Genomic DNA, 20,091 nt, shown 5'->3' with positions numbered 1-20,091 from the left:
TTATTTTTGAGACAGAGAGAGACAGAGCATGAACGGGGGAGGGTCAGAGAGAGAGGGAGACACAGAATCTGAAACAGGCTCCAGGCTCTGAGCGGTCAGCACAGAGCCCAACGCGGGGCTCCAGCTCACGGACCGCGAGATCGTGACCTGAGCCGAAGTTGGACGCTTAACCTACTGAGCCACCCAGACGCCCCAATGTTCATTCATTTTTGAGGGAGAGCACGCATGCTGGAGGGGCATGGGGGGGACAGAGGATCTGAAGCCGGCTCCACGCTGACAACAGACAGCCCAGTGCAGGACTTTAACTCAAGAACTGCGATATTATGACCTGAGCCAAAGTCGGACGCTCAACCATAATTTAGACTCAGGCACCCCTACAGTTATTTCTCATAGGGTTACTGATTTGCCTGTGGCATGATTAATTTTCTCTAATTGTAAGTACCAGAAAAGCTTTATATATGAGTATTCCAAACATAATCATGAGAAATGGGGAAAAAAATCTATCCAGTTATGAGGGAATAATAAAATCATGACAAGTAACACAATTATTTTGCAGACATTTAAAATGTTTCAAAGTGTTTATGTTGATTGGAGACATGCTTAAAAGTTTAAAACAGGATAGAAAATTGTGTATGCATACAGTATGTACACAATTATCCAGAATGCATAGAAAAATAAATGGAAGAAAATATATTAATGATTATAATTGATTGATAGAGCTAGGAATGGTACTTTTCCTTCTATTTTCCCCCCAAATTTCCAAAAATGTATGTATTGCTTTTATAACAAAATATTTATTTTAGAAGTTGCTTTTCCATAATATGCCTTAACCTTAAAATATGTGGTATAGGTGTATGTGATTTCAGGGGAAACACGATAGGTGGCTGGGGAGTCATTGGGTTGACATGGCTAATTTACTGCTCACTACCCACTACAGCAGTGAGTTCAAGTCCTGGCTTGCCTGATAGTGTAGCCTTGGTGCTGCTCAAAATCCTCCTTGGGAAAAGAGATACAAGAAACATCAATAGGTGACTCTGACCCTGCTAAATTCAGTTACCTCTCCAAGTCTGGTTAATCATTTATAATGTGGGAAAAATAATACCTATCTCACAAGGTTGGGTTGATGCTTAATAAAGGTATTTTATGAATCCTAAAGAATCACGCATATGGGGAAAGACCTCGTTAAATGGACTTTAAGGCCACTCTAGCTAAAACTGTCGCCAGCATATTGAATTCCTAGGAAAGAATTACCCCGATTGACATGGTATTCTGTTTGTTCCATTTCCCAATCAGAGAGGACCAGGTAAACTTCCGTGGATTCATGAGAACTTTGGCTCATTTTCGACCCATTGAGGATAATGAAAAGAGCAAAGATGTGAATGGACCAGAACCACTCAATAGCCGAAGCAACAAACTGCACTGTAAGGAGATAAAGTTTTCTGCCTTAAAATATTTGCTTTCATTTCTTACAAATCATGTATTTACTCATTCATTCATCGAAGAAGCATTTACAAGAGTATAGTGATGAAGAGCTCAGACCCTGAAATTAAACTGACTGGGTTTGAATCTCAGCTCTACCCCTTTTTGGCCATGTGATTTTGGGCAAGTGACTTAAAAACTTTGGGCTTTGGTTTCCTCTTCTGTAAAATGGGATGTTACGGGATTTCACATAGGGATGTTGTAATGATAAAATGAATTGTGATATGTCAGGTACTTCAAATAGTGCCCGGCAGTAAGAGTTAGCTGCTGATATTATCCTTAAAATTCATAGAATACTTACCATGTGCCAGGCGGTGTGTAAGTGCTAGAGCAACAACAGTGAATAAAACCCAGCCCCACCTGTAAGGAAGAATGGCAGTCCTCAGCCTATCTTAGAATTTGGTTGCTACTGGGGTAGGAGTAGGGGTAGACAGCTGTCTTAGTGCAAGATTTAACTTTTGTCCCCATGCCTCTTGCCTCCTTTCCTTGGACACTTGTTATATTTCCCTCTGCCCTTGTTGGCTCATGTATGGTATTGCCCAATCCCTTACAACACTTCTCCAGAAATTGAAATTGAATTTCTCTTTTCATTCAACGTAAGCTGAAATTGAGATTGTGTTGCATTGATGAGCCCAAGCTTTTCTTGCAAGAGTGTACAGTGGTATTCAGAGAGGTCTTTGAAGCCACAGAATAAATGGGGCCCATCAAGTTGATATTGGATTTTATTGATTTATAGTAAAATAAAAGGCTTTTTAATATGGAAATAAATATAGATAAATCATAGAATATAATGCCAAATTGACATACATTTGAAAGATGCAGAGCACCTGGCTGGTTCAGTCAGTAGATGTGTGACTCTTGATATTAGAGTCATGAGTTCCAGCCCCATGTTGGGCATAGAGATTACTTAAGAAGAAAAAAAAAGAAAAGAAAAATGAAACATGGGTAATTGAAACTGAAACTTTTAATTTATGGCCTTTGGGCTACATCCTCAGATCTCCCTGGCTATAGGACTGTAACTTCACTCCTGTCTTGGTAAAGAGTTTCAGAAGCACTGAAATAAATTTTGTTATATAGGACAGGAAAGATTTTTTAACCAAAATAGCAAAATACTATTCTTCTTTACCACAATATCGGGTACCTTACTGAAGAGCAGAAAACTTAAGTACAAACAAAACAGTATAGAAGAAAATAGAACTCTAATGAGTTCTCAAATTTATGGAATACTTTATGTTTGTTAGTGAATTCCCATTTCTCCTTTCAAGACTAAATACTACTTGAGACAAAGCCTATGTCTTAACGTTTTAAGAATTTCAGCATAGGGGTGCTTGGGTGGCTCATTCGGTTAAGTGTCCAACTTCGGCTCAGGTCATGATCTCATGGCTCTGCTGACAGCTCAGAGCCTGGAGCCTGCTTTGGATTCTGTGTCTCCCTCTCTTTCTGCCTCTCCCCTACTCACGCTCTGTCTCTCTCTACTTCAAAAATAAACATCAAAAAACAATTTATTGTTAAGTTTCAGCGTATATTTAGTACATGTTAGCCTGATTCTGGCATTAGCATAATAGAAAATTTCTTATTCAATGTGGTCAGACCAGGACTTGATCAATAATTGAAGAAGCCAGCTATGGCATGGAATCATAGAAGAGTATACATGATTTAACATTTTATTTTACCTTAAAATATTTGAAAACACATTCACTGCCCAATCTTTTGATGAAGGACTAAGACTTTTTGTTTTGTTTTCATAAAAGTCTGCAGATGGGAGTCGTGTGATGTTTTTGTATAAAGCACATCCATAATGTATAGTCTGGGGTTTCTGGTTGCAGTTTCTTCCAAGTGGAAAGAGAATTTAAAGATACTTGTAAAGCACTCCGCAAATAGAATCTTTCTGGTGTTTACATTTTTTCCTTAATCTTTTACAGTTGTTCTGCCACACTTAGCAGCAGTTGTGTTTTTTTTTTCAGTAGCTTAATTTTGAGCCTTTCAGAAGTAATCTAATTTTCGTAAAAACAATAACTTTGTTTCCACATACATGTTTCACTTTGTATTTATTATATAGTTTTATTAAATTAAGCACACATAGCACAGCTTTAGGGCAGTGGATACATCTGACTCTTGGTGACCATCCATTCATTTCAGCTGGTGGAGTAGACACTCAGGTGTTGCCCATTAGCTACGAGTATGCAGTGAGCCACCCCATCTATTCGGACAGTTTGCAGAGGGAAGGGGAGCGTCCATGAATCAAGTGAGTTGGTTAAGGAGAAGACAGTGAAGAGACATTCTGTGCTCCACGAAACTATGCTTGCTTTTCTAATCCAGGATTAGAGGAGACTTTAAAGGTCATCGGACCTAACACAAACCTTTTACCTGAATTCCCTCTCTAGCATGGGCTATACTTTTTTCAAGTCATGAATTCCTTTGGCAGTCTGGTGAATCCTACTGACGCTATCTCAGAATAGTTTTGAATGCATAAAGTCAAATATGTAGGCTTATGTGCTTCTGTATTATATATTACATAACAGGATGTAACATTAGAGGCTGTGTAACGTTAGAGCTGTCTATCTTTTTTATTATTATTGAAGTATAGTTGACATACAATATATTAGTTGCAGGTGTACCACATAGTGATTTGACATTTATGTCAAATGCATAATGTCATATGTATGCATGGCATACATTATGAAATGCTCACCTCAATAAGTGTGGTTACCATCTGTCACCATACAAAGTTATTACAATTATTACTGATCATTTTCCATGTGCTGTGCTTTACATCCCTGTGACTTATAACTAGAAGTTTGTACTTTTTGATCCCCTTCACCTGTTGCTCATCTCCTCGCCCACCTCCCTTCTGGCAGCTACTATTTTGTCTCTGTATTTGTGAATCTGTTTCAGACAGCTCTGTATCTTGACTGTGGTGATGATTACACAAAACTACGTAGGTGGATAAAATTGCACAGAACTACACACACACACACACACACACACAGTGAAATCTGAGTGAGCTCTGTGGATTGTACCACTGTCGATTTCTTGATTCTGATGGTATGTTATAGTTAACGCAAGATATTAAACATCAGGGAACGCTGGTGAAAAGTATATGGGACCTTCCTATGTATTTTTTTTTTGTAACTTCCTGTGAGCCTCTACTCTAAAATAAGTAAGAAAAAAAAGAAAAAACAGCCAACAGTACATTGGTGAAAGCAATAGAGAAACACATTCCACATGTTTCTCTTTGTGTATTTCTTTCATGGCATTTGTTAATGTAAAATAGATTTTAGAAAAACACTTAATAAAGTCTTTGTCAGTATTTTGTTGTATACAATGGAGCAGTAGGTTAGAATACCCAAAAGGTATGAATATGTGTCAGACCAGAAAGAGGTTCCCAGTGGTCTGCTGCAGGGCTCTTTTTGCTTTTTGTTGTTCTTTTCATCAGTGACTTTCATTGAATCTGAAATAAGCAAATATATCAAGTTTCTGGTTGACTGTAAACTTGTAGGCATAATGAATACAAGACACCACAGAATCAGAGCCAGAAGAGATACTGATAACCTGAAAAATGTTGGGCTAAATCTCATAAAATGAATGTTTTAAGGGCTATATCTGGGGCACCTGGGTGGCTCAGTCGGTTGGGTGTCGGATTTCGGCTCAGGCCATGATCCTGCAGTCCGTGGGTTCGAGCTCCTCACCAGGCTCTGTACTGACAGCTCAGAGCCTGGAGCCTGCTTCAGATTCTGTGTCTCCGTCTCTCTGCCCCTCTCCCACTCATGATCTGTCTGTCTCTCTCACAAAAATAAACATAGAAAGAAAGAAAGAAAGAAAGAAAGAAAGAAAGAAAGAAAGAAAGAAAGAAAGAAAGAATCAATGATTAAAAAGTAAAGATTTGACTAAAATCATTCATTTGATTTTTTCATTAAGCAAATATTGGAGCAAGTGCTGTTTGCCAGGTACTAATTTAGGTCTATGATACAATGATGCATAAATCAGATAAGGTCTTTGCTTTCATAGAGCTTATGATCTCATAAGGGAGTCAAACTATATATGGGAAAAGACAGATGAAGAAATAAATCTTATGACTTTATGACTGTGGCAGGTTCTGTGAAGGAAATGAATAAGGTGAGATGAGAAAGTGATAGGGAATGTCACTGCATACAAGGAGTGGTGAGTGAAAGCCTTTCTGAGCTAAGAATGAACCAGCCATGCAGAGAACAGAAGAGAGCTCTAGGCACAGGGAACAAGTAGGGTCCATGAGTACTTGATCTGTTCAGAGAACAAAGCAGCTGTCCCAAGAAAGAAGTGAGTGGTGAGAAAGGAAGGCAGAGAGGTAATGGTAGGGAGGTGACATTTATTGAGCTCCTACTATGTGCCCAGCACTGTTTAAAGTGTCATTTTTCAATTTATTTATTTATTTTGAGAAGTGGGAGAGGGACAAAGAGAGAGAATCCCAAGCAGGCTCTCCCCTGTCAGCAAAGAGCCTGACATGGGGCTTGAACTCAAGAATGGTGAGATCATGAGCTGCAATCAAGACTCTGATGCTTAACTAACTGAGCCACCCAGGCACCCCACCATATTGCTTTGACATCCATGTCAGGAGCTCAGAGGAGAGGTCGAAGCTGAAGTTGCACATTTGGGAATCATGAGCGCTAGAAAGCATTTAAAGCCATGGAACTAGATTAAAGCCATGGACAGCTCAAGATTAGGGGAGTCCAAATCACAGGACCAAGAATAGGGAGATTAAAGAGAGATGACAAGAGGAAGGGTGCCTGGGTGACTCAGTTAAGCGTCCTGGGTCTTGATCTCAGGGTCGTGAGTTCAGGCCCTGTGTTGGGCTCTGCACTGGGCATGAAGCCTACTTAATTAAAAAAGAGAGAAAGAGAGGGAGAGATGAGAAGAGAAAATAGAGCATTGTTAACAAAAAGGCTCGGTCATTTGCGCATTTGATCATTTGTTATCTTGGGAAATATGTGTTTGCTGGTTCAGGGCCAGAACTGCCTGATTGGAATCCAAGTCAGTTAAGAAATAACTACTATTGCTGCATTTTTTTTCTGAAAGGTCCTTTCAGGTAATCTCTGAATTTACCTGATGTCTTAGTCTGCTCAGTCTGCTGTAATAGAATACCATGGACTGGGTGGCTTAAACAGACATTTCTCACATTTCTGGAGACTAGAAGTCTGAGAACAGGGGGCCAGCATAGTCAGGTTCTTTGGCGAGTGTCCTGATTCACCCAGAAGGGGCTCCCTTTTTCTTGCCCTATTCTCACATGGGGAAAGAGGTGGAGACAGACAGAAGGAGAGATTTCCTGTCTCCTCCTTTTATAAGTGCATTAATTCCATCACAAGGGCCCCGCCCTCATGACCTGATCTAACTCTAATTACCTCCCAAAGGCCCCACCTCCTAGTAGCATCACATTGGGGATTGAGGGTTCTAACATAGGAATTTTGGTCGGGATTGGGGGGATAGAAACCTTCAGTCCTTGGCAGCTAGGTTTTAAGAATTAACAGTTCTAGCTTCTGTAAATACCTTGGCAGAAAGGGGTGGGTTGTTTTTTTTTTAATGTTTACTTATCTTTGAGAGAGGGAGAGAGAGCGCAAGCAGGAAGGGAGCACAGAGAGGGAGAGACAGGATCTGAAGCCAGTTCTGTGCTGACAGCAGTGAGCCCGATGCCAGGCTCAAACTCACAAACCATGAGATCATGACCTGAGCCAAAGCTGGATGCTCAACCGACTGAGCCACCCAGGTGCCCCGAAAGGGGTGTGTTTATAACAGGTACCTGATTAAAAAATTCTGGCTGGCTCAGTCAGTAGAACATGCGACTCTTGATCTCAAGGTCATGAGTTGGAGCCCCACATTGGGCATGGAGATTACTTTTTAAAAAATGAAAATTAATGGTTGTTTTAAAAAAGAAACAAAAAATGTTGTTTAAAAAAATTCAGAAAGTTATTTATGGGTCATATAGCATAACTATATATGGGTTATATATAGATTTCCCTTCTGAAATCATCCTGAAGATTGCTTAATAGGTAACACATTTGATGTATTTTAGGAACTTGACAGCATGTACAGGGGTATGTGTGTGTCTGTGTTTTCACTTTGGGGAATATTTTAAACAGATATTCCTTTAGGAATACTAATGATCTTGGTCTCCTTTCCTTTGGAATCGAAACCTCCATGGGGCACCTTGGTGGCTCAGTCACTTGGGTGGCCAACTTTGGCTCAGGTCATGATGTCGTGGTTCACGAGTTCGGGCCCCACGTTGGGCTCTGTGCCCTGGAGCCTGCTTCAGATTCTGTGTCTCCCTGTCTCTCTCCCCCTCCCCCGCTCGCACTTAGTCCCTCTCTTTCTCTCTCTCTCAAAAAAAAATTTAAAAAATAAATAAGCATTAAAAACAATTTTTTTAATTAAAAAAAATAGTAACCTCCTAAGCATATAAATTCTCAAATTTGGTAAAGATAGTTAATCAACTAACCAAATTAAGAGAAAACACATCAGAGAAAGTCTTTCCCAGTTATTTCCCCCTCTAGAATTTTTTAAAAGTTTATTTATTTCAGTTATGTCCACACCCAATGTGGGGTTCGAACTCAACAATCCTGAGGTCAAGAGTCGCATGCTCTCCCAACTGAGCCAGCCAGGCGCCCCTCTCCTCTAGAATTCTAATATGTACCTTATAACAAGCAGGTTAGATTTTTCTAAAATTTTTTAACGTTTAGTTGACTTGCCTCCTTTTGGCAGCAGTAGGGGTAAGGAGTGGAGGAGGGGTGATGTTTAAATTTGTAGATACTCATCCGGGTTCTCATGCCTTTGTACCTAGTGTGAGCTCTGCCTAGCATGCCATCTGTCATCAGATTTGTCTGTCTTTCAAGACTATGTTCAAATGTTACTGAACCAGAAAGACATACGTGCCATACGTTTTGTTCCCCAGCATTTCAGATGTATGATAACACTGCAAATGTAGTGAAGTGAGTAGTGTGTGTTGCTCTCCTCTACTAGCTCATGAGCTGCTGAGGACAAGACCTAAATCTGTATCTTAATAATTAGAGAAGTGGATTTTGGCTTTTTAGTATTCACAGCACCCTACCCAAAACAAAAAATGTTAGTGGCGTACTGTAAGCGAATCCAAGCCTCAAAACCGCACTCCGTTCAGCTATAATTACAAGGCAGTCACCTCCTCATTGTGATTTTTCATAGTGCCAGTAAAATCATGCAGTGGTAACTCTTCAGCAACATCAGTTGTCTCTTACATATCCTAGTTTCCAGAAAACATATTTATTATTAACAGGAGAGAAACATGGTAAGGCCAGGAGACCATCAGATTCTCAGCATTTTTATTTGCAGCTGCAGTTCTTTATTTTCAGGGCTCCAGCATGGAAGACAGTGACTTGAAATTTGGCACAAATTTCCCAAAGTGGCCATTTTCCCAGAGCACTGTTTTGTGTAGTCTGCTTCTTTGCCTGCGTGGCACCTAAGGCTGGCACCCTGTGAGCGGTGCATGGGTTTTGTGAGATGGGTTTTGTGAGATGACCTCATGTATAGAACTACTAATGGGCTTGTTTGTTTTTTAAACATTCTAAGGTAAGATAAAGGACATGCAATTGTTTCTTTTTATTATTAAGTTCTCTGATTTGCCTGAAGAAGGGACATATTTTATCAAGGCTAGGATGCCATCAATTATGAGATGCATTTTAATTTCTTAAGTGTTTTGTCTTTAAAAGCTCTAGAAGTAATGTCCACTGCTCTTAAAAAACTATTTGTTGTCAAATTTCTGTCTAGCGTCCTTTACATATTTACTTCCTTGAGAAGGGGCAAAACACTACTGAATTTCCAGTAACTTTTTGTTTTTCCCTACCAGTTGCTTTTCGACTATATGATTTGGATAAAGATGACAAGATTTCCCGTGATGAGCTATTACAGGTAGGTGGGAGAGCTGCCATGCATGCGAACAACTATTGGGGCCTCTGCCTGCTTACTCTTTTGGGTAGGAATTGTTCTTTCTTTCACTAAGCATTTATTTGCCACCTGCTGGTGCAGAATCCTGTCCTAACTATAAGTCAGAGCCAGATGACCTAGGGAAACTTGAAATGGCTCATTGAGTTCTCAAAGACAGATGTCTCTGCTATTTAAAAGCTAACTAAATGTCTTTTGGGTGCTGACCAGCAGAGCTAAACTATGCGAGATGGTCTAAGTCAGATAGTTCAGTTATTGTCACGTCAGCTTATTGACATCCAGGTAATTCTGATGACACTTGGGTAAATGCTGCTGTCTCGTCTGTCCTTGGCCTTGACGTAACAGTCAAGGAGCTATTGCTGGGCCGGTGTACACTGAGCCACCTGCTCACTGTCTTTTGTTGCTTCTGAAGACAATTCCCTGTCTTTGCACTAGCAGTAACTACTAGCATTTCATCCTCTTAGCATCGCCCTCCCCTTCCCCTCCCCGCCTTCCTTAAATACACAGTTAGAGGGGAGAAAGTTCTCCTTTTCTCTTTTCTTTAATACTTACGAATCTGGAGGACCCTAGGAGGCTAACACATTCAGGAATTTCCATGAGGAGATTTCTCTATTTCTAGATACACCTAAAAAGTAAAGTGGTTTCCACTCACCCTGAAGTAAATCTGAACTCACTCAGTGTCCTGAGAAGTCTTCTAAGCTGAAGATTACTCAGGCCAAATTAAGGACCAACCCAAGGTATTTCTATACTTCTATGTCTGAGCACAAAATTCAAAACAGTCTGCAGGTCAATGTTAACATTCTTTGTTTTTGAGTTGGGGATATCGTTCTTCAATGAGAAGAGTTTATTTAAAATTGCTATATATGGGCTTCTGAGTTCTGAGGAGAAAAGGCAGAGGCAGTTGCTCTATAGTTGAATGTTTTCATCCTGTGGCCCAGATCTGGCTGCCAGAAAGATTTTTTGGAGTGGTGGGTTGATTTATTTTCTATTATTAGGATTTTAAAAAAGCCAGAGGCAGGGAGTGGGGAGATCATATGGCCAGAATGCCAGTCAGTGCCACCAGAGTGTTCCTCAGGGCCAAACCGACTTGAGGACAAATGTGTACATGAGCTGTCAAGATGACAGAGAACTAGTTTTACCCTAGCAGGAAGAGGATATGAACATGTTACCAAAGTGAGAAGAAAACAAATTTCATCTTCCTGGACACTTCCATGTCCAAAATATTTGGTGATATGCAATTCTTAACTATTCATTCAGTGGATATTTAAAAGTTTGTGGTGAGTTTATCCTAAGGGAAGACTGAGTGGTTGTTTTCTACTATGATTTTTATAAAAAGTCCTGGTTGAACTCTTGGAGATGACAGATAGGTTCATTATCTTGATCGTGGTGATGGTTTTCTGTGTGTCTACATATGTCAAAACCTAACAGATTGCACGTTGTAAATATGTATAGTTTATTGTATACCAATTATACTGCAATAAAGATAGTTGCTCTACTCATTTTATGAGGCTAGCATAACTTTGATGTGAAAACCTTATAAAGACTGCATAAGAAAATTACAGGGATACCAGAGTGGCTCAGTCAGTTGAGTATCTGACTCTCGATTTCAGCTCAGGTCATGATCTCATGGTTCAGGAGTTGAAGCCCCATGTCAGGCTCTGTGCTGACAGGGCGGAGCCTGCTTGGGATTCTCTTGTTCTCGGTCTCTCTCTGCCCTTCTCTCCCTCTCTCTCACTGTCTCTCTCTCAAAATAAATACACAAACTTTAAAAAAAGAAAAGAAAATTACAGCACAATCCCTTTCATTCACATAGATGCAAAAATCCTAAACAAAATATTGACAGATTAAATCCAGCAGTGTATAAAAAGGATACTGGATTCTGGCCAAGGTGGGTCTATATCAGGAATTCAAAGTTAGTTTAAAATTAGAAAATTAAAAGGGGTGCCTGTGTGTCTCAGTCTGTTAAACATCTGACTTTGGCTCAGGTCATTATCTCTCAGTTTGTGAGTTCGGGCCCCACATTGGGCTCTGTGCTGAGAGATCAGAGCCTGGAGCCTGCTTCAGATTCTGTGTCTCCCTCTCTCTCTGCCCCTCCCCTGCTCACTCTCTGTCTCTTTTTCTCTCTCTTTCAAAAATAAACATTAAAAACATTTTTTAATTAGAAAATTAATATACTCTGCCATATTAACAGATTAAAGAAGAAAAATCAGTCTTTTCCACAGAATAAAAGCATTTGACAAAATTCATCATCCATTCATGATTTTTTTTAATTTTTTTTTTTGATTTATTTATTTTTGAGAGGGGGAGAGAGCGTGAGCCAGGGAGGGGCAAAGAGAAAGGGAGACACAGAATCTGAAGCAGTCTCCAGGCTTAAGCTGTCAGCACAGAGACCAACATGGAGCTCAAACTTATGAACTGTGAGATCATGGCCTAAGCTGAAGTCGGACAGTTAACCAACTGAGCCACCCAGGCACCCCTAAATCCTTTTTTTTTTTTTTTAATTTATTTATTTATTTTGAAAGAGAGAGAGCACGCACACATGGGAGGGAGGGAGGGAAGGAGGGAGAGGGGGGTGGGGAATTCTAAGCAGGCTCCATGCTGTCAGCACAGAGCCCATTGCGGGGCTCGATCTCACAAACCGTGAGATCATGACCTGAGCCCAAAATCAAGAGCCAGACACTTAACTGACTGAGATACCCAGGCATCCCCCCCTTTTTTTTTTAAATTTTATTTATTATTATTATTTTTTTTAATTTTTTTTTCAACGTTTATTTATTTTTGGGACAGAGAGAGACAGTGCATGAACGGGGGAGGGGCAGAGAGAGAGGGAGACACAGAATCGGAAACAGGCTCCAGGCTCTGAGCCATCTGCCCAGAGCCCGACGTGGGGCTCGAACTCCCAGACCGCGAGATCGTGACCTGGCTGAAGTCGGACGCTTAACCGACTGCGCCACCCAGGCGCCCCTTTTTTTTTTAATTTTAGAGAGAGAGAGCGCAAGCAGGGGAGAGGGGCAGAGGGAGAGAGAAAGAATCCCAAGCTGGCTCCACCCTCAGTGCAGAGCCCAGTGCAGGACTCGACCCCACAACCCTGGGGTCAAGACCCGATCCTAAATCAAGAGTTGAAGTGGAGAGTCAGATGCTCAACTGACTGAGCCAGCCAGGCACCCTCATTCATGATTTTTTAAGAAGTTATAGAAAGTGCTCATTTTGGCAGCACATATACCAAAATTGGAATGATACATGGGGCGCCTGGGTAGCGCAGTCGGTTAAGCGTCCGACTTCAGCCACGATCTCGCGGTCTGGGAGTTCGAGCCCCGCGTCGGGCTCTGGGCTGATGGCTCAGAGCCTGGAGCCTGTTTCCGATTCTGTGTCTCCCTCTCTCTCTGCCCCTCCCCCGTTCATGCTCTGTCTCTCTCTGTCCCAAAAATAAATAAAAACGTTGAGAAAAAAAAAAAAATTAAAATTGGAATGATACAGAGAAGATTAATTAGCACAGCCCCTGCAAGGATGACATGCAAATTTATGAACCTTTACATATTAAATTAAAAAAAAAAAGACATAAAAACAGATAGAAGGGAGCTTTCTTACACTGATGAAAGGAATATACAACAAACCTTAGCAGATATTAACCAAGTGGGAATAATGAAAGCCCTGTTTGCTAATGAACTTCCAACTACAGCCCTCAGTGCCACTGTGGATAGCTAACTGGGCACAGAGGCCTGGACGACTACATGGGCCACTGGTCACTGGGACCTGGATCAAGCCACTTCTAGACCCTCTTGTCCTCTTGAACAGATTGTATGAGTGATTCCTGAGACAACACCACTCCTATCCCCACAGAGCACACATGCTCAATGCAGTTCTCTAATTCTAAAAATAAAACACCTCAGGAATAATTGGATGCAGATCTGAAGAAGGTGCTATTTGAGGATGAATTTGTCTAGTCAGCCACAGACGATCGGGGAAGATGGCAAATGACTTGTCCATTTATTATTTTTGCCAGGATTGCCTCTTTCTATTAATCCTTCAATATGTACCCCAATTTGGGGTACAATTTGTACCCCAAACGTACACCTTCCAAGTTTCAAGAATCAGTTTGTGAAAAGAAATAACCAGTGTTGATGCAAATCCATATTTCAGCTCTTTTTTTCTTTTCAGAAAATCCTGTAATTTACTTTTAAAAGTCTGTGTCATGAGATTGGATAAGGATGTAAGAGGTGGGGGAAAGGAAGGCTTGTGAACAGCTGGGCTGGAAGGCCTTTCTTTCTTGTGGAAAAGCTCAACTCTTATCTCTGAAGACAGAGGTGGCTGACTACAGTAATGTGAGGCATCACAAAAGCACCCTGTCCCTTGTTTCATATCACTACGGTTGCTTATTGTGCTTAAAGTAGCAATTTCCAGAGTATATTTATGCCCTAAAGAATTGAGGGGAGGGGGGTTCTTGGTTATGTGTGAAACAAACTTGGTGAAACAGTGTTCAAATTCTCTTTACTATAGCCCTTTAAATATTTTTGTTATTTTTCTCAAAAGAAGGCTTTAGTATTTAAGCCTTCAAGGGTCTTTATGTTTCTTGGTTATACTTGAGAAATAGCTGGTTTAATATAATCCGCTGCTTCAAAGAGGACTACTGCATTCATGTGGGGTTCCTAGAAAGTTCCACCAAACTGACTTAAACCAATAAGGAACTAGTTTGCCTCATGCAATAAGAAATCTTGGGATAGATTATCTGGGTTGGTGCTGTACCTGAGTGACGTCCAGGAATCAGGCTTCTGTATTCTTGCTCTGGCATGCATAGCACATACGACTTTCACCTCATAGTCGCAAGATGGCTGCTATGCCACCAAAGCATCATATTTATATTCCAGACAGGAAGAACGGGAAGAGCAGAATGCAAACGACTCTCCCCCAGTGAAACTTTGCCTTCCTTTCCAGTAACCTTGCCAAAGAGTTCTGCTCACATCTTTATCTAGAATGGCCTAGATGAGAAGACAAGGGTTTCAGCTTTCTGGCCGTTGTATTTAAGGACATCAAAGGAAAAGAGGGTGGGAGTGAATTTTCCTTTATTCTTCATAAAAGAGTTCCCCTGACCCCCAAGTCTCCTATAATTCTTGGCTTTTGGTCTTGCAGGTGCTACGTATGATGGTCGGAGTAAATATCTCAGATGAGCAGCTGGGCAGCATTGCAGACAGGACCATCCAGGAGGCTGATCAGGATGGGGACAGCGCCATCTCTTTTACAGAGTTTGTTAAGGTCAGTCAGTCACCTCTTGGTTTGAAAATGTTGAAAAGCTTTAAAATTGTTGTACAGGTGGGAGGGAGGGAGAAAAACATTCAGATAAGAACTTGGGACAGTATCTCCTCTTTTGACCTGCATAACTGTAATTGGGTTTTGTTTTGTTTTGTTTTTTCCAGGTTTTGGAGAAGGTGGACGTAGAACAGAAAATGAGCATCCGATTTCTTCACTAAAGGACTGAGACCAAACTGTTCTTGCTTTTGAGTATTTAAGAACTGGAACTTGAGAGTCCTCCTCACCACCAGCCCCACCTCCACCCCATCATTCCGCCTTCTCCCAAAGTACTACTGCTGTTGCATGAGAACCCCAAATACGGTCTGTCAACACAAACCTGCCTTTGGTGTATAAACAGGGCATTACAGAATGGTACACCCGTCTATTTCTGTTCAGTATCATTCGCCAGTTATCTCCATTTCTAAATACCATCTCCCCTGGTTTGCTGCTGAATGCCACATGTCCATCCAGTCTGAGAAAATGAGAGAGGGACTCCTGCCAAGAACCAACCAGCAAAGCTCTTTCACTGGATGTAGATGAAACCGTGCTGCCTTCCCTCCAGCCAGGCTTTGGCATGCTCCTTCATCTTTTTTTCATATCTTTCTTCATCCCTCGCTTTCTACTTCTCTCTCACCCAACAGATCATTCACTTTGTCTTTCAATCTCTCTGCTTTTCTTTAGGCTTCAGTCCCTCTGTTCTACTTGGCACCCTAAGCTATGCCTGTTAAATGTATTTCTCACTTGGCAGGATAGTGCAGTGGTCTGGCAGTTTTTGTCTATCTTCATTCTTAAATGGGTCTCTGGGATGTTGCCTCTCCAGGAGGTTTTCCATAACCAACATTTCTCTCAGAAAAATGATCATCTCTGGTCCCCTGCACTCTGCTCTGTCATCAAAGGGCCGTTGGTTGGGGATGTTCTTCTTGAAAGGTAGTGGCCTTGGTGAGAAGTGTAGAGCCAAGTGTGCTAGGTGGCTTGCCCAGGTCGCTCTACTCTGGCCTCTGATTATCAATATACACACCTACGTGGCTACTCATGTTAGTACAGTGTTGACTCTTCAGAAAATAGCCATATGCCTGCAGGTTTATTTAGTTTGGGGGCATCATCACCACCAGAATGGCTGCTCTGCCAATATGCTTGGGGCCTTTCTCATGGCTTTTTGAACAAGGAGCCTGGGCATTCTAAAAACCTGGTATGTCCTCACTTCTGCAGCATGGTTTATGCCTCAGTGTTATGTGCCCTGGAATGTTTTTCATTTCACATTTCCAAACTGGAAGATTAGTGTAATGGAAGTGCCTAATTCATCCCAGTCCAAGAGATTTAAAGGTTATCTTCAGTGTCTTGATGTTTTGCACAAAATTCTCTCTGAATTTTACCGTTGGCAAATATTAATGCTGGAAGCCATAGTCGGCTCCTAAAAGAGGTCCAAAGCACTGAATGTATTATTATTAGCTACCTGGTTACGTTGACTTCCTAGCTCCTCTTGTAAACCACTAATATCTTGGAAACGAGGAGTCTGGCGCCAGTGGCACGACCTGAAGTGGCATTACAGGCTTTTGCATGAGCCAGAGCAACTTCTCTGCCTATCCAGCTTGGTATCGACCTGTCTGAATCAGGCTGTTGTCATCCTAACATCTGTTTATGAGTCTTTATGTCTATATATCTGCCCTTGGCCGATTTTCTCTGACTCATTGCTTGCTTGCTTGCTTGCTTGTTTCCTTGCTTTGGAAGGCTATCCAAGAAGGGAATTGCTTAAAAACAGAAATGCTGCAAAGGGATTGGGAAGGGTGGGAAACAGGAGTGGCCAGGCTGGATGACTCAAGTATAAATGACTGAGAAATTCTTAATGAAGTATCGGTCTAACTTTGTGATCAAGTGGTGTATTATAGGAAATGTATAAAAGGGAAGAATTTTCTGACACTGGTCTGTTAGAGAGGTACTTCAGAGGCTCCTTGACTTGCATATTTAAAGTTCCTAAGTTTATGGCTTTTTCCTCCTTTTGGCTGTATAGCAAACTGTTTGAATCCACAGTTGTGCCTTACTGTTCCATTAAAATTGTATTCTTCGATCCATCAATAAATACTTGTGGTTAAAACAAAATCACTTGATTTTGTCCATGTGTTTCTAAGAATTTTGTAGAACTCAGTCCCCTTCTTCAAGTTTGAAATCCCAAACCGTGTTTCCTTTATTCAGGTTTACATCTGTACTATCAAATGCATGTTTGCTCTACTGCTGCCTGGACATAGGATGTGGGGACATTCACATCCTAGGGGTGTGTACTGTGTGTCTCTGGGCACAGCTTTGTTACTTCAGTCACTTTCCATTCACTCCAGGTAGGATTCCACTTCTATTCTTGACTCCCTGGCTTTTTAAATACAGAAAAGACCTCTAAAAGTAGGCTGTGTGTTTATTGCATGATATTAAGTTGTCCACCCCGTCATGCCTGTGCAGCCTCAGTGACGTATTATACCCAGTTGTTGTTACACGGCTTTTCATATCTTTTAAGACTCAGTGACTGCTTTGTCTGTAGGGTACGAATGTCTCTTTTTAGATTTAATGGCATGCTACAGGACCCAAAGCAGTAATAATAGCTGGAATCAGTCATACAAATTCTAACACAATACCCTCTTGTCCTTTCCCATCCCTCTGCCTCAAAAGTTCATTCCAATGACTTGCACGGTGTTAGTTTTGTTTCACGTTGAATCTAATGTTAGGATTCAGTGAAAGTGCAAAATAGATGAAGTGACCGTTTTGGAGAAAACTTAATGTTACTGATCATGGCCATAGGAACAGCAGTCTTGTGGCTACAGTAAAAAATAGTATGCTGACAACCAGGAAGGGCTCCTGACAAAGGAGACCATATAAAAAACTAAATAGCTCAGTAAACAGTCCTGTGTAGACTAATCCTAAATAGGTCATTAACCCCGAAGGCATTGCAGCATGAGTTTATAAAAAAGACCTCAAGTCATTAAGAAGGGTCTAAAAAGTGCTGGTTTTTATGGGTGTAAACTTCAATAAAATGGAAATTAAGTGAAACATCACTGATAATAAAAAGAAATTTTTAACATTACTTCATGCCATTCAGGGTGTACTTGAATCTATGTACTCAATGCTATGTGCCCTGGTTGAGCTCAGTGACTCCTGTCTGATTTTATACAGATGTCATATCTTTTTCCTTCTCACTTTTGAAAAAGAAATGATTGATAGTGACATCAAATGGTGACATGGGTTAGAGGCTTATATCTGCAAACAACTGTATAGATTATGGAGAGAAAGCATTATTCTCCATGATGCTGAATTTCTTGAGGGTAGGAGTTGTGGTTCTGCCAATAATGGAAGAGCAAATTTCTAGTAGTTATTAAAATATTCTCTGCAGAATGACAGCTGGGAGAAAGGTGACATGGAGACTTCCATTATTTTATGAAACACTTTTTTAATGTTTTATTTATTTTTGAGAGAGAGACCAAGAGAGACAGAGCATGAGTGGAAAAGGGACAGTGGGAGAGAGAGAGACACAAAATCCAAAGCAGGCTCCAGGCTCCAAGCTGTCAGTGCAGACCCCGATGCAGGGCTCGAACCCATGAACCAGAAGATGATGACCTGAGCTGAAGTCAGATGCTTAGCCGACTGAGCCACCCAGGTGCCCCTTTATGAAACATTTTCTAAGAACTGACTCAATTTCTGAATAAAACTCATTTTCAGAAGAATGCATGTGCTAAATTTTGGATGTATTTTGTGCTGCCTGCTGCCTCTTCCTGGCAGATGTAGAGACAGAATCACCAATCTGGGTAGCATACAATGTGTGTTTGCAAAAAATAACTGTATTCTGTGCACTCCTCACCTGTGCCCAGGAGTTCTAATCTATGAGATATCATAGATATTGGGGGATGGCTAGAGAACAGAAAGAGGCAGATATCAGCAAAGTTTGCAAAAGGGGAAAAGAGAAGATTTCATTAATGATCCACTCATCTGTTTGACATTATTCCCTGGGAAAATTTTATTTTACTTTTTATTATTTTTTAAAGGTTATTTATTTAGAATCTCTACATTTAATGTGGGGCTCGAACTCACAACCCTGAGATCAAGAGTTGCATGCTCTACTGACTGAGCCAGTCAGACACTGCTATTCCTTGGGAAAATATTAGAATGTGTCATTACGTGGTTTGTGAAGACATGGAAAAGAATTTGATGGTAACCAGGGTGCTGATGTGTTTGGCAAATAATTGAATATGCCAAATTATTCTCCTTCCACTTATTTCAAACAGTTGTTAAATTTATACATCAGATCAATGAGATAAGTATTTATATGTTGAAGATGGAGAATATTTGATTATATTATAGTTGTATTTGAAGATGGTAGTTGAATAATCATGCACCAAGAATCTAAAAGATCATTGTCAGGGCGCCTGGGTGGCGTAGTCGGTTAAGCGTCTGACTTCAGCCAGGTCACGATCTCGCGGTCCGGGAGTTCGAGCCCCGCGTCAGGCTCTGGGCTGATGGCTCAGAGCCTGAAGCCTGTTTCCGATTCTGTGTCTCCCTCTCTCTCTGCCCCTCCCCCGTTCATGCTCTGTCTCTCTCTGTCCCAAAAATAAATAAACGTTAAAAAAAAAAAATTAAAAGATCATTGTCATAAATAAATAAATAAATAAATAAATAAATAAATAAATAAATAAATACCGGTGTTAAGAGAACATTTTTCTTTTTCAGGAAAGAGAAGAACAAAATTGGAGGAATCACATTTCCCAGTTTAAAAATTTACTTACTACAAAACTAGAGTATTCAAAACACTGTGCTATTGGCATAAGAATAGATTATGGAGAAATGGACTGGAATTGTGAGTCTAGAAATAAATCCTCACATATATGATCAATTGATCTTTAACAGGAATGCCAAAACAATCCAATGGGGGAGACAACAGTCTTTTGGTATAACTGGGGCAACTAGATATCCTCATGCAAAGAATAAAGTTGGATCCCTACCTCACACCATTAAAAAAAAACAAACAAAACCACCTCAAAATGTATCCAGTCCTAAGTGTAAGAGCTAAAACTTACAGAAGAAAATATAGGCATAAATCTTTATGACCTTGGATTCGGCAATGGTTTCTCAGATAGGACACCAAAAGTACAACAAATAAAAAGTAGATAAACTGGACATCATCAAAATTTAACGTTTTGGTGGTTCAAAGGACACCATACAGAAAGTGAAAAGAATGGGAGAAAATATTAGCAAATCATATCTCTGATAAGGGACTTGTACTTAACAATATATAAATTACAACTCAGTAGTAAAAAGACAACCCAATTGTGGAACCCTGGAGCACTGTTGGTAGGAATGTAATATGGATGCAGTTGCTATGGAAAACAGTATGGCAGTTCCATAAAAAAT

General features: G+C 40.7%; 1 protein-coding gene and 1 pseudogene across 2 annotated transcripts in view; both read left to right on the top strand.

Annotated features, from left to right (window-relative positions):
• The window catches only part of CHP1 (calcineurin like EF-hand protein 1), a 44,160-nt gene extending 27,357 nt beyond the window's left edge, over positions 1 to 16,803 (top strand). For both annotated transcript variants that reach the window (XM_045059520.1, XM_045059521.1), the window contains exons 5-8: positions 1,294 to 1,421; positions 9,326 to 9,387; positions 14,548 to 14,670; positions 14,832 to 16,803. In XM_045059520.1, the coding sequence (XP_044915455.1) occupies positions 1,294 to 1,421; positions 9,326 to 9,387; positions 14,548 to 14,670; positions 14,832 to 14,885 (367 nt within the window). In that variant the 3' untranslated portion in view covers positions 14,886 to 16,803. The remainder of the gene's footprint in view (positions 1 to 1,293; positions 1,422 to 9,325; positions 9,388 to 14,547; positions 14,671 to 14,831) is intronic.
• Positions 12,873 to 12,962, top strand: LOC111561074 (annotated as a pseudogene).
• Positions 16,804 to 20,091: the final 3,288 nt, after the last annotated feature.

Source organism: Felis catus, chromosome B3 (assembly GCF_018350175.1).
Source record: "Felis catus isolate Fca126 chromosome B3, F.catus_Fca126_mat1.0, whole genome shotgun sequence".
Lineage (NCBI taxonomy): Eukaryota > Metazoa > Chordata > Mammalia > Carnivora > Felidae > Felis > Felis catus.
This window is presented reverse-complemented; position numbering and strand designations above follow the sequence as displayed.